Source organism: Larimichthys crocea, chromosome I (genome assembly GCF_000972845.2).
Source record: "Larimichthys crocea isolate SSNF chromosome I, L_crocea_2.0, whole genome shotgun sequence".
In the NCBI taxonomy this organism is placed as follows: domain Eukaryota; kingdom Metazoa; phylum Chordata; class Actinopteri; family Sciaenidae; genus Larimichthys; species Larimichthys crocea.
In genome coordinates, this window is record NC_040011.1 from 41,190,342 (window position 1) to 41,202,242 (window position 11,901).

Consider the following 11,901-nt stretch of genomic DNA (forward strand, 5'->3'; position numbering starts at 1 on the left):
GTACAAAGATGGTCATAAGTCAGTTATAGTGTGTGTGACATGGAAGAAAAACTGAAAACCAACATTTTTGTTGCTTGTTTTCCATGTTGCATTTGAGCCCGTTTGCTCATCTGATCTCCAATCAAATTTCAGCCTCTCTCTTGATGAACACTACACAAATCAGAGGGTGAAGCCTTCACTCCACCGGCTCTTTCTTACTGTGTCTGAGCAGAGCAATTATAAAAACCAGGAACATCATCGTAATCACTCAACGTAATGCTTCCCAAATACTCCCTCGTCGTGTCCCCTGAGGGTCTGACAACCACCTTGACTTCTCATCTCAGACACTGGTGCTTAAGCGTGATCAAAATGAACTCTAGTAAAGCTGTGAAACACACGTAGGAAAAGGGAGATTGTAGAGTAACTGATGCAGACACGCACACACACACAGTCACAGGTATCTAAGGGGACGTTACATCGTGAGTTTGAGTCATCACACAGTAGTGATTAAGTCATTCTCTTAAGTAAGGGATTGCGGACACCCTCCCCATTTCCATTGTCTATCAATAGGCCTACCACAGTTTTTCCCACAGCTATGTAGCTGACCAGAGTGTGTGAGAGAGCACCTCACACACACACACTTGTACACGCATGATTAGTGATTACTCATTCATACTGTCTTATAAAGGGATGTATCTCGCAGCAGCAAAAGAAGCAACATAAATAAATAAATAAATAAACGAGTGATCGGTGCGTTTTCCTTATATGGCAGGCGGCATTGCGCTGTCCAGGGTGCTGAAACTGACTGTACTGGCATTGGGGATGGAGGGGGTGAGGGAAGGGGGGAGGGGGGTGTGAGGAGGGTACATGCAGCTAACTACATTAATCATATACGCGCGCGCTCGTGCACGTAGGCACACACGCAAGTGGCGATTTTTGGGGGGGCTTGGAGCATGTGGCAGTGAGTGAAAGAGCAGATGACATATCTTCCACATTTCATTGATGAGAGCTGCTGCTGCTGCTGCTGATGGAGTCAGCAGCAGCAGCAGCAGCAGCAGCAGCAGCAGCCTATAGGCTTGGCTTTGGAGAGGGGTGCGCTCTCAAGCAAGCGAGATGACAGAATGCTGAGCCTCCACTCCCTTTGCTTCTTTGGGGTGGACATCCATTTGACTGCACCCCGCTCACTCACACTTTAGTGACTTTAATCTGGTGGTGGTTTACAGAACAAGCTCAAATCACACGTCAGTCTGCAGGGTTTTTTTTGGATCAGGAGGGGGGGAACACACATGCACACACACATACACAGTGTGGCCCTCCGCTGCTCACCATCACCATCACCATCCTCATCCTCACTCAAACCACAAGCAGCATGAGCGTTATCAACCTGATGCAATAAAGACATCCGAAAATGAAATTACCTTTCATCCAGTCCAGCACTTGCTTTGGTGTCCATTTACTTATAGGTTCCATAACCAAAGCCATGGTGTCACAGTCTCTCCGAGATGAACGGCACAGGACTCAATGCGGGCGACATAAAACGACTTGTCAGTCACATCTGGAATGACACGGCGGTGGATAAATCTGAGGAAAAAGAAAGGTTGTCAGTTTTATTCTCTCCATCAGAGCATGGCCGCCTGCAGAAACGGTGAACGGGATGCGGTGGTGCAATCCACGCGCACACACAAGAGAGACACGCACACACATACACACACACGCGCACACACACACACACACACGAGCTCTCCTTTTCCTCGCTCCCTCCCTCCTTCTCTCTCTCTCTCTCTCTCTCTCTCTTTCTCTCGTGCCTTCCCGCCAGCAGCCCGCGCGCTGTGAGAAGTGGATTCGGTGGGCGCGAGGGGATGGAGCGACCCCTCCCCTCTCCTCTCTCTTTTTCCTCCCGCCCGCCTCGCTGCAGCATCACAAGGGCCACCACTCATAATACAGACCAGGGAATGGTGCAACGCACACCATATAGGGAGGATCTCTCTCTGTCTCCCCCCCGCTACCTCCCCATGCCTTACACACACATGCACTTACATACATAGAGAGAGAAAGGGGGGCTTTATGCAGAAATAACTTCACACACACACTCACAAAAAAACAGCATCATGAATCATATATAATGTACAGTAAAGCAGCACAGACACACTTCAAGCACCTATAGAAGTATTATATATTTTTCTGTTTCATCAAGGTGAAAGAAAAAAAATCACGTCACATTTAGTCCTATAAATAAATAAATAAATAAATAAATAAATAAATAAACAATCATTGTCTGCAGGTTTATTGGTGCCTGTTGGCAGCGTGTGCGACATCACAAGCCGAGCAAAGGAAAGGCTCACATGTCAGCTGCTTTTTTTTTCTTTTTTTTAAGTTCACAATCTGTGGATGAGGAAATCAGCATCAGTTGTCAGGCGCTAAAGGCTCAGCTGTGAGGAACAGCGCCCCCTGCTGCGCACCTGGGACACAGGTGACGTCATGGATTAAAGCAGCCAACCCTCCCCACACACCACCACCACCACCACCACCACCATACCAATAAGACATACCACTTTATATATACAGCATAGATAGATAGATAGATAGATAGATAGATAGATAGATAGATAGATAGATAGATAGATAGATAGATACTGTAAAGTTAGACCAATAATCATCAATTTCATCACAGTTGATACCAAAAGTGGTGTCTATACACTATAAATATGCAAAAACCAACATGCAGACTTAACAAACTAACACTAAAGAGAATAAAAACATGTTCCTTCTTACTATAATATAATATAACAATATACAATATTTTAGTCATTTTTTTAGAAAGAAACAACACAGGCCTGCAAAAACAACAGCACAAACTGTGTCCCTGGTGAATAATATAGACATAGACACACATTCAGTAGGAACAGATCACAAAACACAGTGACTGTAGATAAACAGAGTTTATTTCTGAAGTGAACGTTCAAACAGAGAGCGGTGTCCTTCAAATGAACATTTATTCCAGTTAGCACTTGTGTTTATGTCACTGGCGGAATACCTGTGTTTCGTCCCGGTTCACCGGAGAGGACATTTATTGCCCCATTTGCCTAATGGTTTGGATTGCTGTCGCCAGATTCTTTCATACATGCTCTCAGACCTCTTGGCTTTCAGTCTGCGTCTCCCCTCTAATAAATGTTGTCAGTCATGCTGCAGCGAAGATGCCATCAAGCTTTTAGAGTATAACAAGTCTAAGTGTATAAATCCGTCTTAATTACTTAAGGTGCAGCGTAGACTATTTTAGGATGAGGATATGTCAGTTTTATGCAACATTTGTAATATTCTATCTCCCTACAGTCTATCCCCCCTATTGTATTCGATTACAAAGATAAAAAAGTAATCAGATTTAATTTGTTTTAAATGCAGGACAATACATCTTTATAATTTTCTGTTTTAATGCTGATTTTAGTCAGAATCAGATTTATTGCCAAGTAGGTTTACACATACCAGAGATTTGTTTTGGTATTATTGGTGCCTAACAAACCAAATACATATACATATATATACACACACACATATATATATATAGATATAGATATATATATATATATATACTAATACATACATACATACATACATACACACAAACCGACACACTGACATGCAAGAAGTACACTTTTAATTTTAATTTGAATGAAGGTGTCTATTTACTCTTGCTGTCTGTGTGTGGTGTGTAATATAATAAAAGTATTTGTAAGTATAAACAATATAAACACACATATATGTTCTAAAATAAAAAAGAGCTGAGCAGTTTGTGTAGAAATATATAAAGTATTCACCGGGTAATGTAACTTTTGCTCAACTCCAACATTGTGAGTCATATAAAAGTAATTATACGTTAATTACAGGCAACCTTTTCCTGTTTACATAAAGTTCACAAAATAACTTATCAGAAGTCAGAGATTTAAATCTAAACAAACTTGCAGTCTGATTAAACAGTTACAAGCCGCAGCCTACAGTCAAGCAGTAAACATTTCTTTCTGGCAACATTTCCAGCACCTACTGTACTTTGACGCACAGTTTCATTAACTCTAACTAAAAACGCTCTTGCAAAAAGGACACTTTCAGGAAACAAAAGCATTTCCCACCCAAAGTTTCGGCCGCTTCCATGTCTGTGACCTCCTCCCTCCTTGCAAACCCACTGAACAAAGTCAACGGTGGGCGGGCGCACGGCGCTCAGTTTTCAGCCCTTTCCGAATGTCACAGCGATGATCTCGAGCTCCCATTGGCTCCTGTCTGCGAACACGTCACAATCATGATTAGAATTGATGATCGGACGTTCTGATTTCATTGTCTAGCAAAGGGGGGACTGGTGGAAGAAATCTGCCTGAATTTTTGAACGCTCGTCTGATTTTGACATCAAAAATGGTAAGCAGGAAAGTGATTTTACTTTCTCCTCTCGGGGAGGGGGGAACCGTGAGACAGTTTCCCTCCCCGGCGCGCGTTTGGAAAGCAGAGCCCGCGAGAAGCGAGCATGCACGGGGTCGAGGAAATCAGAGATTTGGAGGAAAAGTTTAGCTGCAGCTATCCATTGGGGAGAGCTAATGCTAAGCGCTAGCTGGCTCGGATATGGCCGCTCGGGCCTTGCATGCTAACGTAGTACGGCTGTGCGTGCATGGCCATTGTGGTGATGCGGCGGCGCTGCTCCTCCTGCTCCTCCTGCTCCTCCTGCTGCCGCTGCTGCTGCTTACCCGGTTTGTTTACGGTCTGTCTGGAAGTTATGTCACGGGCTTCCTGTGTTTTGTGTGTGGATCCAATCTCTGACATGACCAACACATTTGTTCTCATGATTTCTGTGCGTAATGTTTCCATGTTGAACCGTGGTTGAGCCATGCGCAGTCAAGTCCAGCACACGGTGCCAAAATAATAATAAAAAAAACTGCTGCGTGTTTATTGGTTCCCGTGTGTGACATTTTGTGTGTTTATCACAACCTGCAGCAACTTTTTTAACAGCAGCAGCAGCAGCTGGGTGACAAACTTAAGTCAACTCTCTCCAAAACGCAGCTTTAATGTGAAACTTTAGTATATTACTTATTTATATTATTCTTATTTCTAAAGGCACAAAAAAGAAAGTTACTTAACATCTATTTATCATTGCCACACGCCTTTATTTATTACTTTGAAAGCTGAATTATTCATTAATTGTTCAGCAGCTCGGATTTTGTATTGACCTTCCTTTATAATAAATTACAGTGTTGTGTTTGTGCCAAAGAGTCAGATGCAATTTAAATCTATTGAACTGTAATAACACTTAAATGAGTCTTTGAACGGGCTGAAGGTGCAGTTTACTATTTTAGATGTAGTATATTCTATATGAAACTGTAATACTGTTTTTTTTTTTTTATGTAGCAGTCTGAGTACTAAGATACACATAATTCATAACCTTGTTTTTGTTTGCATGCCCACAGTTAAATGCCGTACTGCAGGTTAGACGAGGTTTTAATACGTCTGAATTATTTTTTATTATTCTAACATTTACAGAACTTCATTTTAAAAAACAGGAAGAAAAACATTCACAAGCTACCTTCACAGGATCAAGTCTAATTACTGATCAGAATAAAATAGTCTGTTTGAACTGATGTTACCCTGTTGGCAACGTTTCCAACACCTAATGCAAATTCAAGAACGGTCTCACTGCCAAAAACTGAACTGAAATCGCTCAAGATAAAAAGTTGTAATTAATACATGTGTAATTATAACTCCAGGGTTATTGCAGGGGCACGCAGTTAAATGGTTTTAGTTGTTAAATAGAACAATGTCTTTGTGAGGGACGTTCTGGTTTGATTGATCGTGCTATTGATGCCACACAGTGGCTTCTCATAGCTTCATTCTACTTTGACTGACAGCGTTTTGTGTGTTTTACAGCTTCACTGTGCTCGATGCAACTTCTTCAAAACACTGTAACGTATGATATGACAACGTGTTGACTGGCTGCCGACAGCATGATGAAACCGATCCGTTTTTTTGTTTTTTTTTTCAATCTTGTTCCAGAAATGACAGCCAAGTCGTCTTAAGTGTGCTCAGATAATAACACACGTACATTAAGCACGGTGCTTTCTGCTTTTTTTGCTTTCTCCCGCAGCCACATTACCCAGCAGTGTGCCAGGTACACTGAGACAGGATGAGAGCAATCAAAGTTGTGCTAATCTAAGAACAAAAAAAACAAAAAACATGGAGGTGTTGCTGTGATCTGCATGGCACCCCCGTTCCCCTCCAGTAGCAGAATGGACGCGTGGCCACAAAGGCGTGGCCTGCAGGCTGTGAGTATGATCAGAAAATTATATTCCAATATGAGCCGGTATGAGCAAAATACAGGTACTGCTGCTGCAGTCGTAATTATTCTCATTATGCATGAGTTGATGCATCTGCTAAATTAATGATGAATTCTTAAGTGGCCACAAAAACAGAAGAAAGGAAATTGCACAAGTGCCCTTTTCTCTTTAACCGAATCGTCTGTTATTATCTGTCAGCGAGCGCTGATAAGTGCTGAATTCTCGTGTAATACAAAGTTTCTGTATCTTCTGTGGTCATCTCCTCAGATGAACCTGCGGTCAGTGTTTACGGCTGAGCAGCAGAGGATCCTGGAGCGTTACTATGACAATGGGATGACCAATCAGAGCAAGGCTTGCTTCCAGCTAATACTGCAATGTGCTCAGGAGGCCAAACTGGACTTCAGCGTGGTCCGGGTAAGATGTGTTTGTGATTGAGTTCCCAGTGAGTTCTTCGTTTAATGCAGAGTCATGAGTTATTGTCCTCGCTTTAGTCCCTCTAGTGTTTTGCAGAAAAAGTGACGTTTGCTCTTTTATGCCCGCAGACGTGGGTTGGCAACAAAAGGCGTAAGCTCGCCTCTAAGGTAGAACAGAACGGAGGCGTGTCTCATTCCTTGTCCAGTCACGGACTCGCTGGCGGACTACTCTCCAATCACACGTTAGCCGGAGCTTCTCTGTCCCATCCGAATCTGGTCGTGCTTCCTGCTGAAATGACTGCCGCAACAGCAAGGAACATTCAGAACCGCGTGCACCTTCTCCCTCCATCCTCTTCCTTCCCGTCTTTCTCGTCGGCATCTTCCTCTCCTTCCTCTTCTTCTCCCCTCAGCAGCGGAAGCAACAACAACAACAACAATGACGTCATACTGACCGGGATCTACTCTCTCAACTCTGTTCCTCGCTCCCGACCAAGACCGGCGCCGCCGCCTCCATCTCAGTCAGACTCTGAGCTTTCTGCACACACATCCTCATCTCTGATCAACCAGGCCCTGCAGAGCAGGAACACCTCCACCTCCTCCTCTTCAACCCTCCACTCCAAGCTGGTCTCGCTCTCACAAAACCTCCCGACCCTCACATCAGCCTCAGGACCTTCAGTCTACACTGCAGCCAGGAAAGGAGCTCCATCCCTTGGGGAGGCAGGGGTAAGTGCAGGAGCAGGGATAGTACCTCACAGCTGGACAAGGCAGTACGGAACAGCGCAAACTCGCACTTGGTCCTCTTCCTCACAGTTCCAGACTCAACCCAGACCTCACTCCAACCCTCAACCTCAACCACCAACCCCTCAGAAGACTCGGGTCTCCCTCCCAATACAAAACTCTGCTCCCTCCTCTGAGCAGACGCCTCGTATCCAGCAGGTCTTCACCTTGTCAGACAGAGGCGAGGGGGACAGACTTAAGCCGAGTCAAGTGTCTACCCGGAAAGGCCAGGAGAGCCATAAGCCAGCGACCAGTCCCCTGGACACCTGTCACAACTTCTCCATCGCCATGGAAACCGGGGATGAAGAAGACGAGTGGCAAAGGGAAGAGGAGCTGGCAAATATGGCCGCTCGGACACATATCCACAGGGAGCAGACGTCAGCAAGCCCGACCGGGGTTGAGGTGTCTGTCGTGAGGGGAAGCCTCACACCCCCCATGACGAGCTCCAGACCCTCACTGCTCCACAGCAACACACCTCTTCAGGGCAGCTACTCCCTCACAGCACAGACCTCAATTACAGGGGAATCCAGTACACAGGTAGGAGACGTTCTAGCGCTGTTACCGCTTTCCTTCAGAGTGAGTTGAAAGACTCAAACTGCCTGTGTCTGTCTGCAGACTTCATCTAGCGGGTCTGCTACCCCCTGGTTTATCAGCAACCCCAGAAAAAGAACAGTGAGTACTTCTTTTTTAAACAAAAGAATTTGAATATATATATACTACTACAGGTTTACTGTGTGGTTACTACACATTCACACTGATGTTGTCTGGTGAGTTACAAAGCCAGAGTCTGCACAGCATCCATCCGTGAATGCTCTGCACTCAAACAGAGGTTTCTGTTTTCAGCTGCAGGATCGGACCCAGTTCAGCGACGGGGATCTCATCCAACTGAAGCGCTACTGGGACCGAGGCATGACCAGCCTGGGCTCGGTCTGCAGGGAAAAGATCACTGCAGCGGCGAACCAGCTCAATGTAGACACTGAAATAGTCAAGGTAAAAAAAAACATACAGAGAAATGTACAGGTTCTCTTCTGTAATCAAATTTTGTTCACGCTCTCTGGCTGCTCGTCTATTTACATTTAGGGAAAACACGAGTATTTGACTTCGTCTGAGCGAAAAAAGGAAACAGGAAAGAGCAACTTTTCTAGGTCACAGAAGTTTTCTAACTTAGTCACTCAAAGTTGTGTAAAAGTCACACAGTTATATATCAGGGCCACAGTAGGAATGCTGATGGACTAAATATAGTCCTGACACACACACATGACCCACTGCCATCTTACTTACTATATTTATTGCAAGGAAGAAAATCTTTGTAGAGAGACAGTATGCTGCTATAGGTATAATCCTCACATGACTGCAGTAATTAAACATCTAATTAAACTAATTTAGTTTATTTGTGATTATATTATATTTTAATTTTGACACATTTATCTCAGTGGACACCAAAACTTTCTGAAAATGTTTAGTCTTCCTTTAAATTTTGGAGTTGTTTTTTTTGTTTTTTATCATCAGACATGGATCAGTAACAGACGGAGGAAGTACCGTCTGATGGGTATTGAAATCCCTCCACCCAAAGGTGGGCCTGCTGTATTCACCTCATCCCCAGGAAACGAATCTCCAGTGGCTCTCAGCCCAGACGAGGAGCGGCTCAGAACACCCGAACTCGGAGACGACCTAAACGACGGGGGATCTGTCTGCCTGTCTGAAGGTCAGGCCCGCCGATACTATGTACAACACCTACCTCTGCATGAACGCCACGTGTCTTAATATTCATCCGATGTTCTGGCTTCTAGATGGCACCATCGACTCACAACACAGAGACGGAGAAGACGGAATAGATGAGCCTGCTGCTCCTCCACTGGCCAATAATGTGGTACTTCATTATTTCTCTGATATTACACTGCAGCCTCATTTAATTTAGCCACTTAGGAATGGACTTTGGTAGAGATAGAGTTCATACTCAGATATGATCAAAACAGATCAGAGCTTCGTTCTACTTCAGCATGGAAGCTCATATTAGTTTGTGGCAACAAAATTACACCAGCTGTGTTTCATTAATCAGATATGAACTTCGTTTATAATGTGGGTCCCCTTTTCACACACAGCAGAAAGCTCAGGTGGGAATAACAGCATTAGTGAAGGCTGAATTCCATTTAGCTGCTTCGGTTTTGTGGTCCTGGTCCTAACATGCACTGTCATGAGCTTTTCCTATATGACAAGTCAAAATGTCTGCTGTGAAAAAAAAGGCCTATATTCATATTTATTCCCTCTTTGTTGGGATAAGAGCAGAATATTTGGGATATCAAGATTGAGATCAAGTTCATTTTTAAGTGTTATTCTGCAGCCCGCATTCAGATAATAATAGGTTTAACAAGTAACATAGTAAATGCTACATTTTCATGTAATATATCGATGTTAATCAAGTGTTTTGAATCATAGCATAAAATACACCGTCCGGTCCAATACATGTCTCAGTCTGACATCATTATCGCTTTGTGAGATCGTTTAATTTACAGTGCTATTATAGAGAAAACAGTTTCCACTGCATTCTACAAACTAGGAAAAAGTTTGATGAAATAAATCAAATCAGAGCAGATAATAAGTCTCTACATGAAGTCATGATCATTTGTCCTAATCTGTGTTTTTTAACAGAAGATCGAAGTCATCGATGAGGACGAGGAGGAAGACGATTATGAATTAGTGGCGTCAGACCTCGAGCAAATGCAGGGCCTGCTGGAATTCAAGGTGAAGACACACACAAGCCTTTGACAGATTGATCAAGCTGCAGCATTTCTTCAAGCTGCAGTTGTTTGTGTTAGTCCGTTGAGAATAACTGTGATGCTCAATCAAACGCTTTGTAACTCAGACAGATCTGGAGCTCTGGGTAAAGTTTGTACCTCTGTGAATCCTTCTGTTTCAGCATGAGGAAGTGCAGTTCTTAGAGAATGAGCTAGAGAACCAAAAAGTAAAATACCAGGAGCTTGTGAGCTTCACGAAGAGCCTGCTCAGCGCTGTGAGGAATAATGACCTGGAGAGACAGCAGGTATGTTCACATCCAACGAGATCCATCAGAACTTTAAGTTGAGGTGAAACGCCACTGACCTGAAGTCTGCTGTTGTGTTCAGGAACTCATGGCCAGTCTACCTCAGCCTTCAGACCAGGACTGGGACATGACTGTGGAGAGAGGATCCCAGCCTGCAGCCTCAGCAGACGAATCCTCCAACCACGACGACTCCCAGGCGAGCGGCGCGGAGACTCCGTCGGTCCCAACATATGAAGATGTCCCGCCGGTCACTGTAAATGAAGACGACACAACAACTGAAGTTTCTGAGCCCTCTGCATCAGAGGAGCAACTGCCTGAGGCAGTTTCATAACAAAAGCATCTATCTCATGTACATCAGCTCACATAGAGTCATACTGATGTTTCCATGCTCCACACAGAAGCTCTTTTCACACAAGAATGGGGGACTACATGGTTTTACATTCACACAAAACACTCTGGTAAACCCATACTACACGCCCAGTGCCTGTGGATTGATGCTTCACTATGACTGTTGGGCTGACAAATGCCTTTTTTACTGCATATCATTCGCCTTGCTCTGGAGCTGTCCAGAGAGAACAATAAACGACCTCTAACTTATCTGTGTGTTTTCTTATAAATCACTTGATTGAGCAAACAGGGTTATATCAGCTAGACCACTGTTTCTCAAACCTCAGAAAACATTTATCCCTCCAAGTACCACTGTTTTGACAGAACCTGATCAGCTGCAGACAGTTCATGCAAGAGGCTGGTTTATTTCTAAGAAGAAGATTTGTTATTGTTGATCAGAACTGGTTCAAGAACCACAGCTCATTTGGTGTTAAAGGACGTACCATTCATTCAACCTCTGCTTACTATCTCACGTCACATTTGAACTAATCATCAGATGTACTACGTTTGCACTGCATGACTGTCTACGCCTCAGGCTGATATTGAAACAAGATATTTCAGGAAATGCAGATCTTGTTTCAAATGACTTCTGAAGCGACACCCTTTGTTTCATTTCATTCAGAATGTTTTAGTCATTTTTAAAAGACGACATGTCAGAGATTTCTCCAAGTCAAGTGCCACAGATGAGTTTGTGTGTATTTTATACACAGTATTGTGAACACTGCTTAAATTTCTGTCGTTAACTGCAGGTTCCAGTTATAAAACTTGATTAATACACAATAACAGATAGATAGATAGATAGATAGATAGATAGATAGATAGATAGATAGATAGATAGATAGATAGATAGATACTTTATTGATCCCAAGGGAAATTCAAGCAGCATAAACACACATACTACTATACTAACCTATGAGCTGAATCTGCATTTAAATGAAACCTGTGCAAAGAGATGAAACCTGTAAAAATAAAATAAAATTGAATAGAAATAAGAAATACA

The 11,901-nt window shown here is 43.5% G+C and overlaps 2 protein-coding genes across 3 annotated transcripts in view; one reads left to right on the forward strand and one right to left on the reverse strand.

Annotated features, from left to right (window-relative positions):
- si:ch211-26b3.4 (connector enhancer of kinase suppressor of ras 2) overlaps positions 1-10,704 on the reverse strand; it is a 62,054-nt gene extending 51,350 nt beyond the window's left edge. Inside the window, exons 1-2 of one of the 2 annotated variants that reach the window (XM_027281640.1) lie at positions 10,574-10,704; positions 1,398-1,560 (exon numbers count right to left, since the gene is read on the reverse strand). In XM_027281640.1, coding sequence (XP_027137441.1) covers positions 1,398-1,461 — 64 coding nt within the window. In that variant the 5' untranslated portion in view covers positions 1,462-1,560; positions 10,574-10,704. Of the gene's footprint in view, positions 1-1,397; positions 1,561-4,100; positions 4,199-10,573 lie in introns of those variants that run through there. The other variant, XM_027281645.1, reaches the window with a different exon arrangement.
- hdx (highly divergent homeobox) lies at positions 4,307-11,111 on the forward strand. The gene is made up of 11 exons (XM_027281648.1): positions 4,307-4,706; positions 6,095-6,272; positions 6,552-6,698; positions 6,827-8,011; positions 8,090-8,146; positions 8,318-8,464; positions 8,984-9,179; positions 9,265-9,344; positions 10,124-10,216; positions 10,392-10,514; positions 10,597-11,111. Exons 2-11 carry the CDS (start codon positions 6,207-6,209, stop codon positions 10,843-10,845), a joined length of 2,343 nt encoding a protein of 780 aa, XP_027137449.1. The 5' UTR covers positions 4,307-4,706; positions 6,095-6,206; the 3' UTR covers positions 10,846-11,111.
- Positions 11,112-11,901: the final 790 nt, after the last annotated feature.

Bases quoted from the DNA above. Each gene is read 5' to 3' on its own strand.
- hdx (XM_027281648.1), top strand. From the start codon at position 6,207: ATGGCACCCCCGTTCCCCTCCAGTAGCAGAATGGACGCGTGGCCACAA. The intron at 6,273-6,551 runs GTGAGTATGATC...TCATCTCCTCAG, and splicing joins AAAGGCGTGGCCTGCAGGCT to ATGAACCTGCGGTCAGTGTT. The intron at 10,217-10,391 runs GTGAAGACACAC...CTTCTGTTTCAG, and splicing joins AGGGCCTGCTGGAATTCAAG to CATGAGGAAGTGCAGTTCTT.